A 26,441-nucleotide genomic window follows, 5' to 3' on the forward strand; every position below is an offset into this window, starting at 1 on the left:
ATCCCAAAACATTCTAGTGCAGATCATAAGCAAAGCTAATATACACATATACAGTACAATATGGTTGCCTACACAATAGTTATGCCTAATCAATCATAATACTGAAATGCAAATTATATAGTGAGAAATACAAGTTCTCCCAAATAAAGAAAGGTATAACTTACCTCTGGAATTACAGGCATTGTTTATGAATCTCCCTACTAAATCAAACCAAAACAAGTCAAAAACATTCAAATGTACAGTATAGATCCACTTGAAGATGACGAAGATCCTTCTTTGTGAAATGCAGGGTCAAAGTTCTTGTCCTTAAAGCACACCCAAGTGGGAGAGTCCTGATCTGTGATTTGTCAGGAACTGGTCAAAGGTCTTGCAGTGTCATTATATATTTGTTGTTAGAAATTGTGGTGTTTTCAATGCAATCTTTATAAAGTCTATATTTTTAGAATTAAAATAAAAAACACACTTATGTATATCAAATTTTTATTTATTTATAAGGTCTCAAAATATCAATGTCTAGGAAGCACACAATTCAGTTCTATTAGCAATTCTACTATCAACACTTAACATTTTAAAACAAGTTCCTGTAAATAATACCCTTTAAATATGATAACACACATATTTATTTTACAGGATATTTCATATATTTTATGCATAGTTTAGCACATTAAATAGCACATGGGATATTTGACAAACACATATCAAACAAAAAAAAAAAGGACATAAATACTTAAGTACATACACATTTAATACATAAGTAATGCTATTCTAGCTACTGTGTAAACACATTACTACCAAATCAATTCAATAACTCAAAATTTATCTCAGCATAATATGTATTATTTTTCGGTAAACGCAGTTATGAAAAACAACTTGGAAATTCTCAGTTTCTCTGAATTTACGAGAAAAGGTTACTCGAGTAGATTTTTTTATATACATTTTATTTTATAAAAGGTCAGATAACATTTCTTAAAATAAAAATATTATAATGCTGATGACTTTTTCCCTCCAGTGAATGCAGGCTAAAGACATCATTTCTGCATTTATAGAATGTAAAAATTCCTTACAACTTTTAAAAGCAAAGAACACATTAAAATGCTTTAGAGTGTGATCGCAGCATATTTCACTCATCTTGTCTTTCTGCATACAGATCAGCAAGTCTCCTGAACGGAGGTCCCCAGCTGTGCAGATCCTGGAATTCCAGACCCCCGTCACTGATGGACGACTGTATGGAGCTGAGAGATCCAGCTTTAGAGCCCTCGCCCTCATGAGCAAACACCAGCACAGAGTCAAACGGCGCCACATAGTGCTCATCATCGGCTGTGCACAGATTCTACAGACGCACAGAGACCAGTTTTACACAGGCATTTCATTGTGGATGTGCTCCTGAATGTGATTTGGTTCCTTTTCCATTGTTGCAGTGCCAACAAAATTTAATAGTTTAACAAAAATTGCTCTGAATAAAATATACCAAAAATAAATAATAATAATAAAAATATACACTTTAGTGCAAATAACACTAATATGTAAAAGGTAATTAAGTAAAAGACAATGGCTATATCTGACCACTGGCCATATCTCCGTGAACGCCCGCACTACTTCTGAATGGCAAACGATGGAAATGAATTCTATCTAGGCCAATGATCACATTCTTAGTTACACCACATTAAGAAATAGTAATCACCATCACTGGTTGGTTTTTTGTCCCGCCCCAGCCTCAAACACACATATCCACCCAGAGAAAGAAAGGTCCTATGGTCTGAGAGGGACGCTGCTCACATGAAAACCACTTCAGTGTTCTTAATTAACACATATTTCATTGTCAGTAATGGTAATGGCATTATAACGGGGGAATAAGTAATTTGTTTGATTACTCTTTCCTGAAAAAAACATCCATCACTGATGATGATAACTGATCATAATCAATGGTGTAGTCCTAAAATAAAAAGGTGGTGTAATATTACTCACCCAATCCAAATGTTAAAAGTAGGCAAAAAAACGATGAAAGTCAATGTGTCTTTGATTCATTTGATATACTAAACATCAGTTTCCTGTAGTTATTGACTTCCCCAGAAGAAAAAGCAAATACTATGGAAGTCAATGGTTACAGGTGTCCAGCTTTCTTCACAATATCTTCTTTTGGGTTCAACAGAACAAAAAAGACAAACCGGTTTGAATAACAATTGTTTTTTTTTTTGAGTGAACTATCTATTTTAAAAAGAAATATAATCGCAAAAGTAATCGCAAAAAGTTTTGGGGGGGGATGAATGGAAATATAGGAGGGCTAAAGCGACGACCATGCTGTTTTATAAATTTACTTGAACGTTTCAGCGAGACATCATTCAGCTGATTTGTTGTGATCTTTAAAAAACTCAAGTACTCAAACTCAATACACAAAAATTAGGGAAGTCTAATCACCAAAACAAGCGAGCATACTGAGGGTATGAACCTCAAAAGTCGTAATACCCAAACAGCCTGTGGAAAAAAAGTAGGCATACTGAGTATACATGCGTATAGCAAGGACTACACCACTGATCATAATAAAACAGCAAATCTGTATTTTAATAATGTGACGCAACTGGAGTCATTATGCTAAAACGTCAGAACTGAACAGGAATAAATGTAAATTACATGGAATAAAGTATCTGAAATTAAATTGAGACAACATTTCACAGTTAATCCATTTTTACTGTATTCTGAATCTTATTTTTTTTCAATCTGATCCCAAACTTTTGACCAGATGGTTTACACTCTTACTATGCACAAACCTCATAGATGAAGTTTTCCATGTCTTCATCCTCCTCTGGAAGTTGCCTATAGACGACAGTAGGTAAGACTGTCGGAGCAATATCTCTATAGAAAACCTCTGGTCCGCCACACAACAGCATTATATCAAAGTCCTGTAACATACAGAGCACACAGTAGGAAGTAATGGTAAACTGCTTCATTAAAAAAATATGCTGCAAGTAAGATAATGTGCACCTGGTCTTGTTCGCCACCTCCTTCCTCATTATAACAGATAATATTATCCCGGTCTTCTTCATTCTTGGTGAACTGTTGAAATTTTCTGCCACACCTTCTCTTCAGAAAAAGCAGCAACACTATCAGCACTAAAAAAAAAAAATACAATAAAAAAACTATTCCCAGAAATGCATCAAACACACACATAATGTATATATATATATTTAGAATTATAGGAAATTATTTTTACTTGTTACGTCCCTGATGGTAAGTGTCTAGGAGCGGGAGTAACAGTGAAAAGTTTTAAAAATGTTGGTTGGGGTGAGTGTGGGTCAGTCCCCTGCCTTCACGACAACACACCAAATTCAAGTTAAATAATTTATTAACAAATGTACAATAGTAAAACAAAACTGGGAAGCAAAAATAGACTTCAGGAGGGGGAAAGGCCAAAACAACAAACAAAAGTACACTCTAGCTAGTTAGGGAGTAAAACTGTCTAAACTGACAAAGTAAAATAAATCAACAACAGAAATGTACACTAACTCCCTAACTAAACATAAACAAGAGAAAAAGGGTTTCAGAAATAAAATGGCACCCACCTCCCTACGGCTTCCAAACACAAAGTTAGTTTTCATAAACAGAGCTCAAATGGCTTCAGAGGCTTTAACAACAGATTTTAACTTCAACAAGTTAAACACAACAGCACCAATAGTTTTTCACAATAGATCAACCAGGCAGGAGAGAGACCACACTCTGGAAGCAAGCTTCAATGTGGCTTGCAACTGGCAGGCTTTTAAGCTTGCCGGGCAACGAGTAGCAGGTGCAAGCAATCAACTTCCTCTCCTCCACACTTAGCTAAGAAACAGGTTGCAGGAACGGGGAGAGAGAGAGAGAAAAACCAAAACACAATAATACATTCAAAACACAATGGAATGTAACACCCCCACCCATAAGTTTTCAAGTTAACCAATCTTGAAAAAAAAAAAAAACTATACAAACCAAATTCTCATTTTTCTTTTCCTTTCTACTCTACAGCATGGGAAATTCTCGAAAGGGCATCAGCTACGACATTTTCAGAACCTTTACGGTACTGGATAGTCAAGTTAAATTCCTGAATAATAAGGGACCACCTCATTAGACGCTGATTTGAATTTCTCATTCTGTGCAAAAAGACAAGGGGATTGTGGTCTGTATACACAGTGACACAACTACTACCTCCAAGGTACACTTCAAAGTGTTGCAAAGCCAACACCAGGGCTAAGGCCTCCTTCTCAATCGTACTGTACTTTTGCTGGGCACTGGTAAATTTTTTTGAAAAGAAAGATACTGGATGTTCTACACCATTAACATCTTGCAGTAACACAGCTCCAGCACCTGAGGAACTGGCATCTACTTGCAGTAGGAATGGAAGGTCAAAACAAGGGGCAGAGAGTACAGGTGCACTACTTAAGAGGTCTTTGGCGGCTTTAAAGGCAGAGTCACATTCAGGGGACCATACAAACTTTCGGGCAGTGCTGAGCAAGTCTGTTAAAGGGGTTACTATGGTAGCAAAGTTTTGACAGAAGCTCCTATAGTAACCCACCATTCCAAGGAAACGTCTCAGCTCTCTTTTGTTGCAGGGAATGGGAAACTTCAAAATAGCTTCAACTTTCGCCTCAACAGGCTTCACTTGACCCTGACCTACCTTTTTACCTAGGTAAGTTACTACTGCTTTGGCAAACTCACACTTCTTAAGGTTAAGTGTTAGAGAAGCCCTAGTCAGTTGTTTGAAGACTTCATCAAGAATACTCAGATGTTCTTCCCAACTGTGAGTGTAAACCACTACATCATCTAGGTAAGCTTCACAGTTAGGGATTCCTGACAACACTTTTTGCATTAACCTTTGGAAGGTTGCAGGAGCATTGCGCATCCCGAAGGCCATTACAGAGTACTGCAGCAGGTTATCAGGGGTCACAAAGGCTGAAATCTCAGATGCACGGTGACTTAGTGGCACTTGATAATATCCTTTTAGAAGATCAAGTTTTGTAATGAAATGGGCACTACCTATTCTGTCCACACAATCTTCCATTCCGGGCAAAGGAAAGGAATCAGGCTTGGTCACACTATTTACTTTGCGGTAGTCAGTGCAGAAACGGAAGGTTGAATCTTGCTTGGGCACTAACAAACATGGGGAGCTCCAAGGGCTCTGGCTTGGTGTGGCAAGACCATGTTGGAGGAGATATTCAACTTCCTGCTTCATTATCTCTCGCTTATGAGGATTTACACGGTAAGGGTGTTGTTTGATGGGAGGAGAGTTTCCTACATCCATGTCATGTGTGATCATAGAGGTTCTGCCAGGGACATCAGAGAAAAGCATGGGATATTTATTAAACAATTGGGCAAGAGATTGCTTCTGATCTTCAGGCAAGTATGCAAGGTAGTTATCAAGCTGACTTAATATCGTAGAATTTTGAAAGTGTGCAGGTATCACTTCATCTTCATCAGAACCATCCACAATAGAACTGAGAACAACAGTCTTCACCTCAACAGGTCGGGCTGCCTCAACTTCATTGGCTGCTGAATCTTGTGTCTTATTTTCACTCACATAAGACTTTAACATATTTATGTGACAAACTCTGCTTTTTCTTCTGCGGTCAGGAGTAGAAATTACATAATTTGTCTCACTCAACTTCTTTTCAATGCAATAGGGGCCAGCGAATCTAGCATGGAGTGCAGAGGATGGAACAGGGAGTAGAACAAGCACTTGATCACCAGGCTGAAAACTGCGTTTAACTGATTTCTTATCAAATCTTGACTTCATCTTCAACTGGACACACACAATATGGGCCTTAGCAATGTCACAGGCACTATGCAGTCGTTCACGGAAGTTACTGACATAGTCCAACAGGTTGACGGCAGATGTTTCTTTAGACAGCAGTTGTTCCTGGAGGAGTTTTAGGGGTCCACGAACAGTGTGGCCAAAAACAAGTTCAGATGGGCTGAATCCTAATGATTCTTGGACCGTTTCTCGGACAGCAAACAATAGCAAAGGCAGACCTTCCACCCAGTCTTTTCCAGTACTCACACAAAATGTCCGGAGCATGGTCTTGAGAGTCTGATGGAACCGTTCTAGCGCCCCCTGCGATTCTGGGTGGTAGGCGCTTGACATCTGATGAGACACTCCCAACTCCTTTAAAACCTGTGCAAACAGCTTTGATGTAAAGTTAGAACCTTGATCAGTTTGGATGACCTTTGGAAGGCCAAATGTGGAGCAGAATTTGATAATCTCTTTGACTATTACACTAGCTTGCAGAGATCGCAGTGGAAACGCTTCTGGAAATCTTGTAGCAGCACACATTAAAGTTAGTATGTACTGATGACCAGATTTTGATTTTGGAAGGGGCCCAACACAGTCCAAGATCAAGCGTTCAAATGGTTCATTTATAACTGGTATAGGTTGAAGAGGGGCAGTGGGAACAGTCTGATTAGGCTTACCAGAGAGTTGACAGTCATGGCAAGCTCTGCAATAACTCACAACACTGTTTTTCAATCCAGGCCAGAAGAAGTATTTCAAGATTCTCTTGTAAGTCTTAGTGATACCAAGGTGACCAGCCAAAGGATGCTCATGCGCCAGCTTTAGGACCTGGGGACGGTAAGCAGAAGGTAACACAACTTGATGTACAGCTAACACATCTCCATTTACTTGTGGTTTCCATCGTCGCATGAGTATACCATCCTCCCAGTAGTAAGTAACTGGACCACTCAGATTTTTAACTTTTTCAAAGCTGACAGAAGCATCCAGAGACAACAATAGGGAAGGATCAGCTTTCTGAGCAGCAGCAAGGTCCTCCTTTCCAACTTTTAAAAGAGTTGCAGCTGAATCAGAATCACTCCTTTCACAAGGGGAAGAAATCTCAGGGTTAATGAAGAGTGTACACTCAGACATGCCAGACACAGGATTCATAAAGGAGTCACTGAGGTTCACAACATCGTCCAACTTTCGAGATTGTGCTCTAGTAACAGCACAGGCAGGAAAAACAGCAGGGAAATGAGCAGCAACAACATCTGGCTGTACAGTCACCTCAGGGTTATCCAACACAATAGGACAAGGAAAAACTTTACCTCCAGCCAGGTCATTTCCAAGGATGATGCTTACGCCCTCCACCGGCAGTTCACTCCGTACTGCAATTTGAGCTTGGCCTGTGACCAGATCTGATTTTAAAAAGACAGTATGCAAGGGTACTTTAATACAGCTCAGTTCTATTCCTCTGACTAGTACATCTGTGCCAGTGTATGTTTTGTCAGAGAAAGGTAACACTCCAGCTAAAATGAAAGACTGAGCAGCTCCCGTATCCCTCAGGATGGATACTGTTTGGCCTGGTGAGTCAGCTGAAAGAGACACAGAGCCAGTTATCAGGAAAGGTTTATATCCAGAATCCTGGAGTGGTTGAAATGAGGGGTCAGATACAGAACCAGCTTGAGCAAAAGCTACACTCTTTGACTTTGTAGAAGCAGACTTCTGTTTCCATGCTTTACAGTCAGATATTATGTGACTAGAATCTAGGCAGTAAAAACAAACACGCTTTCGGCTTGAATTATCCAGCATGGGTTTTACTTTCTCTGACTTCTCAGATGAAAGAACGGGTGAGATTGCCTTTACCTGTTCATTTGCAAAACCTCGATGCCTGAATTGACGAGTACTTGAAAATACTGACCTATGGGTTAATGCAAACTCATCTGCTAATACTGCAGCTTCAGAGAGGGAATTTATCTTTTGCTCATTTAGGTGTATCACAATGTTCTCAGGAAGACAATTTTTAAACTCTTCAAGCAAGATGAGTTCCTGCAGTTGATCGAGAGAGTTAACCTTACTGGCCAGACACCATTTCTCAAAAAGGGTTCTCTTTTCCCGTGCAAACTCAACAAAGGTATGTTTGGCTGTTTTCGTTGTACCTCGAAAGCGCTGGCGATATGCTTCAGGCACAAGTTCATATGCACGTAAAACAGCAGCTTTTACAACATCATAATCCAAGGACTGATCTATTGGAAGTGCAGCACATACTTCCTGAGCTTTACCCACAAAGTTACACTGGAGTAGTAAACCCCACATGTCCTTGGGCCAACCAAGTTTTTCAGCAATCCGCTCAAATGCAGTGAAATATGCATCTACCTCTGCTTCTCGAAAGGGGGGTACTAATTTAATATACTTTGCCACATCAAAGTTAACCCGAGCATCATTGGGAGAGCCAAAATTAACAGTACTACTCTGTGCAGGAACAGCAGTCAGGGGTGAGGAAGGTCTGGAACTTGGAGCTGACACAGGCTTGTTTAAATTAACAGTGCTACTCTGTGCAGGAAGAGCAGTCAGAGGTGAGGAAGGTCTTGAACTTGGAGCTGACACAGGCTTATAGCGTAGAGCTTCTGCCTCAAGTGACAAAGTCTTCAGCTTAATGTCTCTATCAGCTTGTACTTCAATCACACGAAGATGAACAAGTTCAGTTTCATGCTCTTGTTGTTTAATGGCTAACTCAAGCTCCTTTAGCTTTATCTCCAATAAAGGATCCATAATTGGCTCAATACCAATAGGAACAGCGTCAACATTAGTTTCAGCTATTTCAACTAATTCCTGCTCCTCTAGCCCATCAGTTTTTGACTCAACTGGTAGGATACCAGAATTAACCAACTCAGTATATAGCTCATCTTTTAAAACTGCTTTAGTAACATCCCTAGACACAGAGATTTTAAAGAACTCAGCAATTAACAGCAAATCCTTCTTACGACAACGATTGAAAACTTCTACAGTGGGAGCAAGACTAAACTCAATCAAATCAAACTCCATTTTACAAAGTACAACCTATCTGCCCCTTTCCAAAAAAAAGAAAACAGCCACAACTACAATTAGACTAAGAAAAATCACTAATAAGTTACAAAACTTCCCCAAAATTCAAATTGTAGAATACAAAATTCTCAAAGTCAAATTTGAAAAGGTAACGTTTAACTTTGTTCAAATCCAATGGACGAGCCCCCAATTTTCACTGTTACGTCCCTGATGGTAAGTGTCTAGGAGCGGGAGTAACAGTGAAAAGTTTTAAAAATGTTGGTTGGGGTGAGTGTGGGTCAGTCCCCTGCCTTCACGACAACACACCAAATTCAAGTTAAATAATTTATTAACAAATGTACAATAGTAAAACAAAACTGGGAAGCAAAAATAGACTTCAGGAGGGGGAAAGGCCAAAACAACAAACAAAAGTACACTCTAGCTAGTTAGGGAGTAAAACTGTCTAAACTGACAAAGTAAAATAAATCAACAACAGAAATGTACACTAACTCCCTAACTAAACATAAACAAGAGAAAAAGGGTTTCAGAAATAAAATGGCACCCACCTCCCTACGGCTTCCAAACACAAAGTTAGTTTTCATAAACAGAGCTCAAATGGCTTCAGAGGCTTTAACAACAGATTTTAACTTCAACAAGTTAAACACAACAGCACCAATAGTTTTTCACAATAGATCAACCAGGCAGGAGAGAGACCACACTCTGGAAGCAAGCTTCAATGTGGCTTGCAACTGGCAGGCTTTTAAGCTTGCCGGGCAACGAGTAGCAGGTGCAAGCAATCAACTTCCTCTCCTCCACACTTAGCTAAGAAACAGGTTGCAGGAACGGGGAGAGAGAGAGAGAAAAACCAAAACACAATAATACATTCAAAACACAATGGAATGTAACATACTGAATTTCTAAAATTGTGCTCAGAAGTTAATATATTTAAATGATTTTATTTATAAATACTTTTATTTGACTAGGCAGCATCAAAATATTCCAAAGCCACTGAAAAATTTTACATTTTCTATTAATTCTGTAAAAAAATTGTTTACTCTTGTGTCACATAATCCTTTAGAAATAATGTTTCATCTGAAAGACAACATATATGGTAACATTATATTGAGACATCTGTTTATATTTTCCAAAACGACTACCCACAGAGTTATGGGATCAGAAAAATATCTATCTGTCAACATATTTTAGATTTTAAATGAGGGAAACAAACATGCGTTATGGATGTGACCAAACAAAATATGACATAATTCTATGAATTAAACTGCACTACCCAAAATAAACATTGCTAATCAAAATGATAATAGTTGGCTGTCTATAAAACAAACATGAATGATTTCATTTCATTTTACATTTATAAGGGGAAAATCTTTGTTATGGATGTGACCACTTTGCTATAGATAAGACCTATGTGAAATTGCCACTTGTGTGATTTTGATAAATCAAATATAACAGTTTGAAACAAAAACTTAGAAAGGGTTTTGCTCGATTCGACCCTACACGCGACCTTAATTCTGCTTTTCTACGATTCAGCCAATTATATTTTCAAGGTCAGGAGAGAAGCATAAAAGCAGTTGCACGAGTCTTCACATTGTTTTATATGTGTTGCTCAGCAACATAGACACCTCCAAATGGTGTTAAAAGTGTGACATACTGTATTTATGTCACATAACCAGCGATCGCTCTCCAGAGATCGCTGGTTCTCACACAAACACTATGGACTACTCTTCCGCCTTCCTCTGGACTACATAGACAAACATGCTTTCCGGTCACACTCACATCTGATCACTCATCAAGATTGATTACACTCTCACCAGCTGAACCTTGTCAGAGACTGATACACACCCTTCATAAGCCACTCATTCACCCATCCAGGTGGCCGAGTCTTGTTAACTATAAGTGACATTACAACGCGTTTCTCCCTGTCTTGTTTATCCGTGTTTAGCCTTGTATTCCCTGTTATCCTGTTTAGCCGCCTGCCTTACGACCTGTTGCCTGTTATACTGACTACGATTCTGGACTGCCTGAAAATACCTGTTTGCACCTGTTTGTTCATTGCTTGCCTGACGCTGAATAAACCTGCATTGTGGATCTTACCTCGAGTTGTTTCTGTCACTCCCCCCGTCGTTACAATTTATAAGGTATAATTCACCTAAAAATGTAATTTCTCTCTTAATGTAATGACGTATTCGCAGCCATGAAGTCACACATGAGCTGACGCACTGTTACTGTTACCGTGCATGCCAGCCAATGACGGCTACTTTAGTGAACAGAACCTGCATAGGCTGTGAATAATAGGTAATAAAGTTGTAATGCTCAGATTGTTACACAGAACAGAAAGTATGATTTGCATGTGTTTTTATGGTCACACTTTACAATAAGGTTCATTAGTTAATGTTAATTAATGCATTTACTAACATGAACAAACAATGAACAATCCATTTACTACATGATTTATTCATGTTGATAAACGTTAGTTAATGAAAATGCAGTTGTTCATTGTTAATTCATGTTAACTCACGGTGCATTAACTAATGTTAACAAGCATGGACTTGGATGTTAATAATGCATTAGTAAATGTTCAATCATGATTAATAAATGCTGTACATGTGTTGTTTATGATTACTTAATGTTAGTAAATGCATTAACTAATGAACCTTATTGTAAAGTGTTACCGTTTTTATTTCTAAAAGGCCCGGCAGGCATGACCAAAACCACACTCGGCAGTAAAAGTGAAACCAAAAGCACGCACATCACTTAAATGATCATATCGCATTTTAGAGTTATAATTACGGCAAGAATTTGATGTTTTTTTCTTCTACAGTGAACACAAGTGTTGTGAATGAAAATAAATGTTTATGGGATCAATATAAGTACTCTACCCTATACTATGTTAAATAAAATGCAAGAGGGAATCTGATAACAAATGTACCATTTTACCAGTGGAAAAAAGGTCTAATAATGTTGTCAATGACAAATGGCAAGCATATGTCTCAAACATAGTAATTAAACTTTATGGATAGTAGCATTCTGATGTCATCACTTTACTGTGCATTAATGAGCAGGACATATTTAAAGTCTGTTCAAGTTCACCTTTCCAAGTCTATACAAAATAAGCATTTTAACCATTTAGCCTGCTCATATTAACCTGTATTTTACATCTACAGAATCAAGAGAAAATCGTGTTCTTGATTTCAAGCAAAAAAAAAAAAGATTCTCATTTTAGCCAGAATAGTGCAGCCCTAGTAATTACAATTTCAGGTTAATAAATATATAATTAGCATTATTTAAATTGGAATCTTTAGGTTTTTTTGATTACCTAGAAGGCAAAAGACAGCTACAAACACGAAGATGAGTGGAGTGCTGATACTAGCAGCATATCGAGGGCTGGAGCAGGTACCATCGTCTCCTTTACAGTCACACACATTCACTATGAGGGAACTGTCCTGAAATAACAGCTTAGAGTCGGACAGACGCAACCACAGGCTGTGTTCACCAACAGCCAGGGGTCTGAGTGAACTCAACAACACACTGCCTGACAAACAAGAGGAGAGGAAGAGATTAATAGCAGTTCTAGAACAGAACAATACTGCTAATGCTAGCTGAACTAGTCTTACTGTTGGAGTCGCTGGAGATCGTCCAGTTGCTTTTAAACTCTTCATGGAGCTCTGTGGTAAACGGTGGGCCGTTTTCTGGCTCATCTGCATCTGTGATGGTCAGACGGACAGGTTTTGGCTCTGTTGAACACATCTGGACTTTGTGCTGCTCCAAAACAGGAGGGTTGTCATTAACATCCAACAGCTTAATCATGAATGTGCCTGTGCCTGTGGCCGGTTCATCATCTACAGGGAAAAAAACCCTATTTATTAATATTAAAAAGACTTTGATTTAACAAAAATAATCAGAACAGGGATATTTGTTGGCTATTAAGCACCACTGTGCTGTTCAAGAGTTTCTTTTTTTTCTGTAGAACTCAGCTAGGTTGTCAATTTTAAGGAAAATTATATGAGCCTTTTTTATCTGTAGATCCATCCAAAGATGGTCATTCAAAATCTTTATTGCATCTTTACCATGTTAATTACACATTCAAGTCCCCCCAAAAGGCTGGTCGTCTATGATAGACAAATGTTCAAGATGACAGGACAATGTAGAAGATCTTAATTGGTTCAAAACGCAGTTCGACGAATACAGTGCGATCTCTGGCATACGGTCTTTCAAGAATTTGGACTTGAAAAGCCCACTCTGCAGTTATTATTATTATTATTTACAAATAAATAATAATAATATATAATATATATAATAATAATAATAATAATAAAAGAGATATTTGTTGTCTATTAAAGTGTTATTTGTAGTCTGTAGGCTATTTTTTAGTAGATGTCAGCTAGATTGTCCATTTTACGGCAAACAATGATCATTTTTATCCGTGGAAACAAAAGATGGTCACTCCAAATCGTTATTGCATCTTTTCCAACACATTCAAGCCCAAATAGGCTGGTCATCTATAAAAGACAGATGCACAAGATGACAGAACCATGTAGAGCAGGGATCACCAAACTTGTTCCTGGAGGTCCAGTGTCCTGCAGATTTTAGCTCCAACCCTAATCAAACATACCTGAACCAGCTAATCAAGGTCTTACTAGGTATACTTGAAACACCCGGGCAGGTTTGGTTTAAAACACCGTTTTAAACGTTTAAAACACCAACATTGGTTTAAAACACCGTTCAGCAAATACAGTGCGGACTGTATTGGCATACAGTCTCTTAAGAATTTGGACTTGAAAAGCCCACTCTACAGTAATCAAAGCTTTCAGCAATTGAATGAATAATAATTTCAAAATAACACTAAACAAAAGACTAAACTTTCCTGAGGGTATTGGAGAAATAATGAAATAGCATGCCCAGGTTCCTGATGTAAACCTTATTGAAAATGTCTGTCAAATTCAGATTGAAGTTGACAAATTTATTGGGGGACATTGCTTAAAAATTTTAGTGATGAAGAACACGTTATTTCAGAAAAAGACAAGTTTATTATTTGCTTTCTGAGTTTAATAATCACTATAAGAGTTAGAACTGCAGATTCTGAGCAAACTGCTTTAAATAGTGGAACAAAAACTTGACTTTTGCACAGATTTTTGCCATTATTTACAATTTGGATAAGTCAAAGCAGCTGAAAAAGTTTTTAAAAATTTAAAAATAAAAAGTTTTATTCTGCAGGGATTCTCAACCTTTTTCACTTCAGGGCCAACTTTTTTTCTTCTTTTAAATGTTTGTATAAAATGCTCATTTAAACTTAAATCCTTAAACCCTAAAACTTTTGAAACGCATCAATCTGATGGCGGCTGGGTTTGCAGCTGGATATTATTGGGAGATCGCTGACAGGAACAGTGAACAGCTCCGCCAGAGCACGTCTGAAGCTCATACAGTATGCAAGTTTATTTAACATTCTATGGCAGAAACACCATTGAGCCTCGCTAGATCCTCCTGTATGGTCACACGTCGGTTATAAAACACTCACAGGACATTAATTTGGATAAATATGTGGATAAATTAAATAGTTCCCACAAAAATACACAAAGAGAGACTTTCACTTTTCACTTGATTTACGTGTACTGGTTGCAGACGCGATCATGGGGCTGTTTTGCGCCGAGTTTGAAGTAATTAATTAGATAACTTTGATCATTTTAATATAGCATATTAATAATGAAATCCAAAACTGATAGTATAATATTGAGAGTTAATTTTAAACTATTTCTCGGCCCACCTGCAGGATCGCTGAGGATTTGTTAGCTTCAAAATGTGATTTTATTAAGCTGGAGAATATCAGATTCAGAAAGGTTTAATATTTGTTTACGTACAAAACCATGACAGGAGGCATGTTTCTGTGCTTTTGCCGTGTCATTTAGTTGCACTATGCCCAGTGTTTTAAAATCTGTTTAAATTTCATAAGTGCCAGTCCATCCATAAATCTTTAAGCATCTACTGTAGATATTTACTCAAATTACCATCATCGAATGCGAGTACTAAGACCTTGTACTGCCCATCTCTTATGAACTTAGCTTCTCTGTCCAGCGAACTGCTGATTGTGATGTGTCCAGTGTCTTCTGTGATCTCCAGCCAGTTTGCAATGTCTCCTCTCAGCTTATACCTGACATTAGAACATATTTAAACATGAAAGATTATACAATAACACATGACTTAAAGTGGTTCTTACAATATTAGTAAGCTTTTGCTTGGAGGTTTACTTAGTAGCACTTTTTAAATACCAAACTGTATGCATGTAACACCTTATTTTCTGTGCTCTATCAGTGTCTGGGTCAGTGGCTGTATATTTGGAGATCATGCTGCCCACAGATTGGTCTTCATAAATTATGATCTGTTTCTCTGGAAGATCAAAAACTGGAGGTTCATTTACATCCAGGACTGTGATGGTGACGGTAGCAGTGGAGGTGCGGAAAGGAAGCGCAAAAGGAGCCTCGTTCTCTACCATTATCAGCAGAGAGAAACTGTTGGCCTGTTCAAAGTCCAGAGCCTGAAATGTATAAACAAACTGAATTTTTATTATCGGAAAAAATTATATTACATACAGTTGAAGTCAGAATTATTAGCCCTCCTGAATAATTAGCCCCCCTGTATTTTTCCCCCAATTTCTGATTAACTGAGAGAAGATTTTTTTCGATTTCTAATTATAATAGTTTTAATAACTCATTTCTAATAACTGATTTCTTTCATCTTTGCCATGATGACAGTAAATAATATTTTAATAGATGTTTTTTAAGATATTAGTGTTCAGGTTAAAGTTACATTTAAAGGCTTAACTAGGTTAATTAGGCAAGTCATTGTATAACTACGGTTTGTTCTGTAGACATTCGAAAGAAATATTACTTAAGGGGCTAATAATGTTGACATTTAAAAAATGTAAAACTGCTTTTATTCTAGCCGAAATAAAACAAATAAGACTTTCTCCAGAAGAAAACTGATTTTCAGACATACCGTGAAAATTTCCTTTCTTTGTTTAATATCACTTGAGAAATATTTGAAAATGAATAAATATTGCACAGGAGAGCTATGAATTAAAAATAATTGTTGAGTTTCTTATGTTCACCAAGGCTATATCTATTTGATTTACAATAAAATAGTAAGGGAAATGCATATTTCGAATATCATTACAGTTCACAGTAAAGCTTTTCATTTTTTTAATGTATTTTATTTTTTAATTTGACAGTATTTGTGTAAATCTCTTGTACTAGTTATATCAGGGTTTCTGCAGGTTGCTTCAAGTCAAATTAAAGACTTTTTAAGACCCTTTCAAGACCAATACAAGTGAAATTTAAGACTTATACAGGGCTAAACACTAAGGATTTTAAGTGTTGATGGTCCGGTTACTTCTGTTAATAGTATTTGTATTAATGGAAGATCAAGTAAAGGGATGTGTTGCTTTAGTTTTTCTTCCCTGATTAAGGAATTTAATTTGGAGAATTTGCTGTAAAAATGTCTAACAGCTGTTGTGAGTTTGCAATAAAAACTTAAATATAAACAAAAATGTTTTAAAATTGATTATTGGTGATTGGGTGTCAGTCCGATAGGGTAGTTTTACTTAATTATAGGAACAATAAAACTGGTATAAAATTATTTAAGACCTACAGTACTATATTTCAGTGAATTTAACTTTGTTTTTGAAATTCAAGACATTTTAAGACTTTAAGACCCCGCAGACACACAGTTATATACACCTTAGATTATATTCATATATAGCCATTTACCCACTGTATACTGTCAGACAGATTTCGGCTGTGTTTAGATTAAAGGCCATGAAGTGCTTTGAAATCTTCAATTTTATTCGATGTTCGATGTAATCTCAACCGAAAAGCGAAGAGAGCGTGGGACATAGAGAAGCTTCTCCCCTTTTCTATAGACAGCCGACAGCATTTTGATTTTATCACAGCTCTGCCAGTGAGAGCATTGCTCTCAAATGCATCACAATAAAAGCAAATGAGAATTATTTTGATGGGGGCGGGGCTTGCCAGATACTAGAGAGCATTTGATTGGTTATGATTTGATGACACTACAAGCTTTACATGTTTATATCAGTTTTATATCTTCTAAAAACTAATTTTATCAATGTTTTGGAGTGCACTAGCTTATAAATATCTTAAAAACTTACAATACTGATACCAAAAAATATATATTTTAATTTCATGGGACCTTTAATAATTTTTTCTTTTATATATATACATTATATATATATATATATATATATATATATATATATATATATATATATATATATATATATATATATATATATATATACACACACACATATATATATATATATATATATATATATATATATATATATATATATATATATATACATACATATATATATATGTCTGATCTCTGATCTTGAACATTTACATATTGCAATTAACCTTTCAAGTATTTTTTTGAAAGGGGGCATATAACGTATTTTTGAATATGTTATATGAGTGAACTGTATACACACTTTTAATGTAGTGATGATGCCGTCCATCCCATTGTGGTCAGTACTGATGTTGAAGAACCCTCTATCATTGCCTTGGATGATGGTAAACTTCGACAGGGCGTTAACAGTAAGAGGCTCATCTTTATCAGTGACGGTGAGCCTGGCAACAACTTCTCCAGCTTTATTTTCCTTCACTGTTTCAGCATACTGTCAAAACACACGCCAACAGATGTTATACTAGCTACTCAGCACCAGAAGTGTTTGGAAATTTAAGCTTAAAATCAAAAGAATGAAGTCACATATTCTTGGCTGAACAGCGGTCGATGATCATTGCTATCAGTGATTTTGATGGCAACCATGCAGGTGGATGAAAGACCGTGACCATCCATATCTGCTGCTTCAACAGCCAGGTTATATACAGCATCAGTCTGTTGCAAACAAGAAAGACATGTTCTGATGATGGCTAGGAAACAATCATGAAATAGACAAACATTATTCAAACATTTGGGGTTATTATACAAAACAACATCTAATAAAAGTAACAAAAATTGTAGAAAATAGTCACACATTTTTAAAATGCTGTGAGCTTTTCAGAAAAACAGTTCATGGAGCATGTTTAATATTTGTAAAATAGGAAATAGAAAAAAAAAGTCAACATTATTAACCATGTTTCTTAATATTATTATTATTATTAATATTAATGTAAGCACCCCCTCTTCTCAACCCCACCTCACCACACATTAACGGACAACCCCAAACTGAGTGTGCCTTACACAGGTGAGTGCGCTTGACAAACTACCCGTAGAAAAACTTTTCTCTCTCTCTCTAAAAAAGAAAAGACTAGCACTTATTCTAGCACCTAATTCTCTAATCACTAACATTTCCTTTGTATAATAAGCACTTGTGTGTAGTGCCTCTTCTTGTTGAATCACTAAATGCCTACACAATTGTAAGTCACTTTGGACAAAAGTGTCTGCTATATGACTAAATGTAATAATTACTGATCCAACGAGCATTTCTACATTTATAAATACTTGTTATAGCATATTTATATTTTTATTTGAATATTTTTCCCATATTATTTTAAACTTGAGATGTTTAGTATTATTATGAGCTCCTATAAATGTGAGCAATTTTTATATTTAGCTTATTATATTTAATAATTATACTGAATACAGTCTCGCAGGAGAGTTTGAATGGCTCTATTTTATGTTTTTTCTAATAGTATTCACCTTCAGAAATTGAATCACAATGCAAAAAATGTTTTCTTACTTTGCTTTGTCTCATTTTTAGACCAAATATCAAAATATTCTTAGAGCAAGTTAAAAAAATATTGTTTTGCTTTCACCTTTACAAGAAATAAGTCAAAGTTAATCAAAATTATGTCTTTAAAACAAGCAAAATTATCTGCCAGTGGGGTAAGTACATTTTTAAAATTCTATATGGACTAGAAACATGATAAAATGATTGTTTTATTTGGCATAAATCATATAAATTCTGTATAAATACAGTAATAAATACAGTACTGTATAAATACAATCTTGTGAAACTGTATTTATATCGCAATATTTAAATCGCAGAAAAATTAAATATCGCAATATCAAATTACTCCAATAATGTGCAGCCCAAAACTGGAAAAACTGGTAGAAGGCAACAGATGAAAATTAGCCCTTGTGGCAAACTCTGGCTTGTTTTTACTTTTGATTAACGAGCATTGTCCCTGTTAAATAAATAAAAAAATATATATTAATAATTGAATACAAATCTGTAGCTCCTGGTCAACTATAATTCAGACTCAACATTGCATGTCTTGCGATGCAACTATTGGGGCTGAGCGATTAATCAAAATCAAATCGCAATCATGATTTGAAACGTTGCGATTAGCTTAAATCGCAAAAGGCTGCGATATGAAATATATGTTATTTATCTACCCCCACCTAGAGCAAATGCGTGCAGCGTGAAAATCTTACTAGCCAATTGAGTGAGGAAACCTTTGTTCTGTCCAATAAGAATTGCACGACCAAACTATCTGGAAAGCTCACAATAAAACAAAGAAACAGGAGAGCGCGAACAAGTGGGATGATGGCGTCTGCAGCTTCAGAAGCATTAATAGACGAATTTATATGAAGAAAGAAAAACAGCATGTCGGTAAAATGGGAATATTCTGGTTGCAAAGTCACAGACACAGAATAAAAACAGATAATTTGTAAGAGTTGTCACAGAATTGTTGCCACAACACGAGGAAACACAACAACCAGCACCTAAAAAAGCACCACATGCAGCTATATGAGGAGTGTCTTGCTAAAGTCAACTAAAAGTCAACTAAAAGTATTGCCAGTGACAATCTAGTAGTAAGCAAAGTACAATTTCAGAGTTGTTAGAAGCAGTTACGCCATATGAAAAAAACACAACGAAGGCACCAGGAAATAACTAACGCCGTAACTCACTACTGTGTGCTCCAGAGAAAAAGTAGTGTTTAATTTCTGATTATTTAGAAACAAATTTGAATAAAAGTTGGAGTTATTTATTATCTTTTCAGTTTTTTTTTTACACTCCCTGCATTTTTGCAGTAAGAAGCTACGATACAGAACATTGAGCTGAAGCTTGACTACAAAATTAAACCGCAATTCAAATCGAAATCGCAATATCTGTCAAAAAATAAATAAATAAAAAATAATAAAAACATGTGATATCTATGCTGAAATGATATATTGTGCAGCCCAAAGTTTTTGTATTTCGGACACGTATAGATGCAAATTTCCATACTTAATTTTTTTTTTCTTTATCAAATTTCTCACCACATGTGCAAACTCATGAACGTTTAAGTACCTCTCTATCCAGAATACCCATCAATGCCAGACTGATGACTCCAGTGGTTTGGTCAATGTGAAACACTCCACTGTTGGGCTCCTGTTTCAGCAGTTTGTAACGCACAATGCTGTTTGAAGATGTGGGGTCGTCCAAATCCTCTGCCGTCACTTGCATAACAGGTGTATCTGTATGGGACAGCATTGAAAGCAGTATTTTTGCCCCTAAGAGGGTGTTTTTCCCAACCCTGTTCCTGAAGGCACCCCAACATTACACATTCCTAACCTCTTCCTAATCAAACACACCTGAATCAACTCAGATTAAGTTCAAAACAGAACATTAAAAGTGACTCGAAAACCTGAAATGAATGGGTCAGATAAGGGAGACATCCAAAATATGTACTGTTGGTGTGCCTCCAGGAACAGAGTTGGGAAACACTGTTTTAACAAACTAATGATTAGCTAATGTTAGACATTTCAAAGATGGGCATATTAATATCCTTACTACTTACTTGGTTTTGCTCTTTCTAGGACTTCTCCTGTATAAGGATTTTGGGTACAGCGGGGTTTGTTGTCATTTTGGTCCAGAACTTTTATGACGAGTTGAACAGGCTTTTCAGTGTAGTCTCTATTGTTTGATGTGGCATGAACTGTGAGCTGCTCCAGTGAACAAAGACACACATTATACACAATATTTAACATTCATTAATCTTAATTTCTATAGTGCTTTAACAATGTAGATCAGGGGTCTCAAACTGCCGGTCCGCGGGCCACTTACAGCCCACCCTCCTTCTCCCTCCGGCCCACAATGAGACCCCTAATGTACATAGTGTCAAAGCAGCTTAACATACACTGAACGAAAAGACTTGTAGCTGTAGTAAGATCTCATAAATTTATTATCGTAATTTTTAAATTATAATATTAAAATGTCAAAGATAACTAGAATGTTAAGTGAATATTTAATATTTACTTAATGTAATAAATGAAATGAGTATAAAGAGTTAAATAATATTTATTTATTTGTAATATTTGAATATTTTCTGTATACGCCACAGCCAAATCACCCTGCAGCCCAAGACCGGTTACTCACTGAAGCTAAGCAGGGCTGAGCCTGGTCAGTACCTGGATGAAAGACCACATGGGAAAACTAGGTTGCTGTTGGAAGTGGTGTTATAGAGGCCAGCAGGGGGTGCTCAACCTGCGGTCTGTGTAAGTCCTAATGCCCCAGTATAGTGAAGGGGACACTATACTGTCAGTGGGTGGTGTCTTTCGGATGAGACGTTAAACCGAGGTCCTGACTCTTTGTGGTCATTTAAAATCCCATGGCACTTCTCTTAAAGAGTAGGGGTGTAACCCTGGTATCCTGGCCAATTTCCCTCTCGGCCCTTAACCATCATGGCCTCCCAATCATCACCATCCACTAAATTGGCCTATCACTGTCTCTCCACTCCACCAATAGCTGGTGTGTGGTGAGCGCACTGGCGCCGTTGTCCTGTGGCTGCCGTCGCATCATCCAAGTAGATGCTGCACACTGGTGGTGGTGTGGAGAGACTCCCCTCAAGATTGTAAAGCGCTTTGGGTGTGTGGCCATACACAATAAATGTGCTATATAAATACACATTACATTAGATTCTAGTCGTTGCAAAACTAGTAATATTAAGCACATTTTAATAATGGATATATAGTAAATGATGCATAGTTTCCAGCATGCTTGGCATTGGACTGAACTGAGAAAAATAGTTAGAAAAATGAAATTTTAAATTTGCACACAATTTGCTTAAAATAAAGTGAAATAATGCATTCAAGTCAGTGGACATGTGTGTCTTAATTAAACTAAGTTACGTCAAATGAATTAATTTGTAACTAATAAAATTTATTTATATTGATAAAAGCGATGTTCCTTCTGCTAAAACAAAAACTTGACATTAATAATTAATTAAAATAAATATACACTACCTGACAAAAGTCTTGTCGCCTATCCAAAGTTTTATGAACACCCCCATTCTGAATGGAACCCCAAACCATGATTTTTCCTTTACCAAACTTGACTGATTTCTGTAAGAATCCTGGGTGACTGGGTCCATGTGGGTTCCAGTAGGTCTTCTGAAGTATTTGTGATAATTGGGATGCAGTTTCACAGATGATTCCTGTGGAAAATCGACCTTCTGCCACTTTTCCAAATGATCAATTAGAAGTCAAGTTACTATTTGTTGCTCTTACAACTCGACAACAAGACTTTTGTCAGGTAGTGTAGCATCAAAACTAATGTTAATAAATTAACTTTTACTTAATTTATGAGTGTTAGGGTAAACGTTAAGTAATTTTAACATGGTATTGACAAGTTAATTGTACTTGAAATTTGTTTGTGCAAATTGTTACTTTTTAAAATTGTTAATTTTTAAAGTAAATATTAAGAGTTATTTTTTCAGTGTATATTAAATTCAACAATGTAGTTCTGAATTAAAACTGCTTCAGTCCAATTTTCACAGTTAAAGAAATCACAACCTATGTAATTGTATCATGGAATGTTTGATATCCAGGCACTTTAAACACCACAGGTCACTCACAGTGTATTCTTCAGTTTCCTCTCTGTCCACGGCTTTGGTGACCCACAATATGCCTGAAGATTTGCCCACTTTGAAAAGATTGATGGGAGGCTCATTGGCTCCAGTGCCTGTGATTTCATAAATCATAGTCATGGAATCAGCAGCGGTGGATTTCATCTGTGGAGCAAAAATATACAAGCAAAGATTAGACTGAGCAAAGAAGACAGTGATGAGCACATAAAAAACAGGATTCAAAGAAATAGGACATAGAAAACAGATACACCTTCACTACTTGCTTTGGGAATGGGCCTTTGTCATTCTCTACTATGCTGACATGGGGAATCAACCAGTCTCTCTTTCTTCTTATGCTGTTGAATGGCTTGGAAAAGACCTTTATTAGGAAATCATCTGGAGTTATGCTATTCTGAATGGCAAAATGTAAAACGAATAAGCAAATAAGTAAAGCTTTCAGAGATTAACCACAAATTCATTTAAAATTCAATAACAAAAACATAACAAATTCAATTTTCAAATCCAAAATACACCAGTTGGACTTTATTTTATAGCAACATTAAACATGTTTGTAGTAAATGAGTACTAAAATTTAAGAAGTCACAGATGGTTGAATGTAACTGCAGAATTAGGTTTAGGATCATTTGTTTGCATGATACATCCATTCAAACATATGAATGTACAAAAGTCCATTTTCAATTAAATGTCCAGCACTTCACTGGGGACATGTTTAAATATAACATATTAATGGAATTCATACACCTGCCAAATGTTGCTGCTGTTTCTCTGGTAAGCCATGAAGTTTTCCTGTTGATTGGCTGCTAAATACTCTGGTACGATCTCTCCATGGGTTGTCAACATAACCTAATAAAAAGACAAAGCAAACATCCTTTTATATCTCATTTATCAGAAGAACTGCATAATGAATGAAGTTGGATGTGATCAGTTTGAACATAATGTAATCAACTGTTTATAAATCACAAATACTCAACCATTCACAGCAGTAATTAAAGGGAATTAGGCATAGACATGGTCAAGATAATCTCATGAAGTACAAAGTAGAAATCAGAAAAGGAAAGACAAGTGATTTAGACCATATATATATATATATATATATATATATATATATATATATATATATATATATATATATATATATATTTATATATATATATATATATTTGTTCCTGTGGTTAACCCACCTATACTTTTACCTTTGATGAGAACAAACTAGTTCGTCCATTTTCTTCTGAAAAGCTGCTACTAATATATATATATATATATATATATATATATATATATATATATATATATATATATATATATATATATATATATATATCCAATTAACTAAATTACTAAACAAGTTGAGTGTACTTGTTAACCAGGGGTACCACGAGACCTCAATTTGCCTACGATAGCAACTCAAACAACCACTTGTTACAACCAGAAAGAGCATCCCTGAATGCAAATGTTAAAACTTGAAGCAGAAGAGCTACAGCAGCAGAAAACACCACAGTCATTCCTGTCAGGTCAGTGAACTAAGGCTACAACATGAGATTTAAAAGTGTCACTAGTGTGACGAGCCTTAAATTCAGCTGTGAGATTCATATGGCAAGGTCACAATTTGTTGTAAGCGACATGTTTAGGTTAGTGGCGTAATAGTGTGGGTTATTTTTTCTTGGCACTTTGAGACCCTTGGTACCAACTGAGCATTGCTTTAACTCAACATCTAGCAAGTCAAATCCTGGTACTAGGTCTACAACTGCAGTAATTTATAGTAAATAGACTTAAACCATACTAAAAAGTGTATTATTTTGTGTGTGTGTATATATATATATATATATATATATATATATATATATATATATATATATATATATATATATATATATATAAATAATTTACAACTCTTTGTTAATGAATGCAGAATGGTATTAACCATAGTGAACTGACAATCTGTAATAAAGTAGTAAACCCATTTTTACTATAGTAAATTGTGTTGTATTGTAGAATATGTCATTACAGGTACGAGGATAAAACTGAAAATACAAGAAATACATGAAATATCACTTACCAGACAGATAACACATATGAAACACCCATGAGCATCTCCTTCCATGCTGTAACTGAGAAATATAATGCATGCAAAATTACAGTTTTCTCTGTGTATCTCTTCCTAGTTGCCAGCAGCTGCTGCACTGTAAGGTCTGATGTGTGGTTTGTGTGCATTTGCATGTTTATGGGTAGGTGTTCAAAGTGAAATGTCAATGGACAATGAGCTTGGTGACAGACATGATGCATACTTTAAAATATAATATCGTATGTATAGGAGCAATCTTTCAATGACAGCTTAAACAAACTATGTTTGTGCTACAAGTTAATATTAATTATTTAGAAAATATATCACATATATTATAATATAACAAAATGTAGACTGTCTGCAGTGCTTCCACCCTTAGGGCAAGCACATAGACAAAGGTGCTGCTATGTCATGGAAATATGAGCATTTTTCCCCCTTTGCTTTTAGAGAGGCGGTATGTTTTAAATAGATTGATTAGTTTGCCAGGAACTTTACAAAGCTGTTCCTTAATTCATATGCAACAATGCATATATTATCCAGAACTGCCTGCATCGCATCTGGTGAGTTTGCGGATCACGATGGGTTGGTTTGTTCACTTTTAAATAATTACTAATAAGTCATTTTGCACACGAGTAATCCTAAATGTCCTAAAGTCTTTGAAGTAAATCTTTTCAAAGCAATAAAATCCATAATACTTCACCATGGCTTCTTTTTTTTTGCAAACTATCTTATAATTTATGACAGAACTTGGAACCAATGCAACAGCAGATCAGAAGACAAGTGGATCCCACTTTATATTAAGTGGCCCTAACTAATATATACTTACATAGGAATGAATAGTTTGTTACAATGTACTTATTGTGTAAATACGTGTATTTACTGTGTACTTATGCTTTATTAAATACATGTATGTAATTACATCTGTAATTACTTTTGTAATTACATTTGTAAATACACCGTTGACCATCCCTTACACCTTAACCTACCCTTAAACCTACCCATGCCACCAAACCTGTTCATAACCCAACCTCTATCCCAACTCAAAAGCACCACAAGTGTTCTCAAATACATTATAAACACAGTAAGTACATTGTATTTATTTTTTTGATGCAAGTACATAGTAGTTAGGGACACTTAATATAAAGTGGGACCGACAAGTTTATGGTAACATTAGTTTGGCAGAACAAGAAATTGTTTTTTCTAAGCATTTCTCTTCTAATCAATAGTAATATTTACAAATGACTTAAAAGCAAGTACAAAAATAACTGGATCAGTATTTTAACATTTATTTTGTAATCCCAATAATAATGATTTTAGAGTTAACGCATCCTTGTGAAACTATAATCTGTTTTGGTCATTTAAAGTTAAGATTTAGTCACTGAAATTACTCGGAGAACATAAAATAAAAACAAATGAAGAGATACTTACAAAAGATAGCCTATTTCTTTTATAGCTCCACAAATATAGTGAAAACTAGGAGCTGAAGGTAATGGAAAAACTAAATATTAAGTCAATCCAAAAATATGATGGTGGTAATCAGTGGTGGAAGTAAAAGTACCATAACTTGCTCAAAGATGTAGTGCAAGTAGAGTAAAAGTATCTGTTGTAATTGTAAATATTACTCAAAGTATGAGGAAAAAAGTAGCCCTTTCAAAAGTACTCAAGAGTAGTGAGTATTACGCTGGGAAAGGCTGATGCATTTACATATAATTTGAGGATGTGTGTAACTGTAACA

At 36.0% G+C, this 26,441-nt stretch overlaps 3 protein-coding genes across 3 annotated transcripts in view; all 3 read right to left on the bottom strand.

The window, feature by feature from the left end:
• The window catches only part of tmem253 (transmembrane protein 253), a 5,279-nt gene extending 5,001 nt beyond the window's left edge, over nt 1-278 (bottom strand). The window contains 1 exon segment of the mRNA NM_001044872.2: nt 165-278. Coding sequence (NP_001038337.1) covers nt 165-182 — 18 coding nt within the window. The 5' untranslated portion in view covers nt 183-278.
• The window catches only part of LOC101882393 (uncharacterized), a 768,785-nt gene that overhangs the window by 534,933 nt on the left and 207,411 nt on the right, over nt 1-26,441 (bottom strand). The window lies entirely within an intron of this gene.
• On the bottom strand, nt 165-24,825 carry si:dkey-30c15.12. The gene is made up of 15 exons (NM_001365856.1): nt 24,701-24,825; nt 23,386-23,487; nt 22,895-23,035; nt 22,633-22,788; nt 20,578-20,722; nt 20,088-20,254; nt 17,558-17,686; nt 17,280-17,465; nt 15,058-15,302; nt 14,776-14,918; nt 12,388-12,612; nt 12,090-12,305; nt 2,980-3,107; nt 2,766-2,897; nt 165-1,330 (listed from the first exon to the last, which is right to left on the bottom strand). The coding sequence occupies exons 1-15, from the start codon at nt 24,743-24,745 to the stop codon at nt 1,121-1,123; spliced, it is 2,370 nt and encodes a 789-aa protein (NP_001352785.1). The 5' UTR covers nt 24,746-24,825; the 3' UTR covers nt 165-1,120.

Source organism: Danio rerio, chromosome 18 (assembly GCF_052040795.2).
Source record: "Danio rerio strain M-AB ecotype USA chromosome 18, GRCz13ab, whole genome shotgun sequence".
In the NCBI taxonomy this organism is placed as follows: domain Eukaryota; kingdom Metazoa; phylum Chordata; class Actinopteri; order Cypriniformes; family Danionidae; genus Danio; species Danio rerio.

What these genes read in the sequence shown, in the direction of transcription:
- si:dkey-30c15.12 (NM_001365856.1), bottom strand. Translation starts at nt 24,745, where the DNA reads ATGGAAGGAGATGCTCATGGGTGTTTCATATGTGTTATCTGTCTG. An exon ending in TGGGTATTCTGGATAGAGAG is followed by an intron (nt 17,687 to 20,087) that starts GTACTTAAACGT and finishes TGTTTGCAACAG; the next exon opens with ACTGATGCTGTATATAACCT. An exon ending in AGTACTCGCATTCGATGATG is followed by an intron (nt 12,613 to 14,775) that starts GTAATTTGAGTA and finishes TTTTCCCTGTAG; the next exon opens with ATGATGAACCGGCCACAGGC.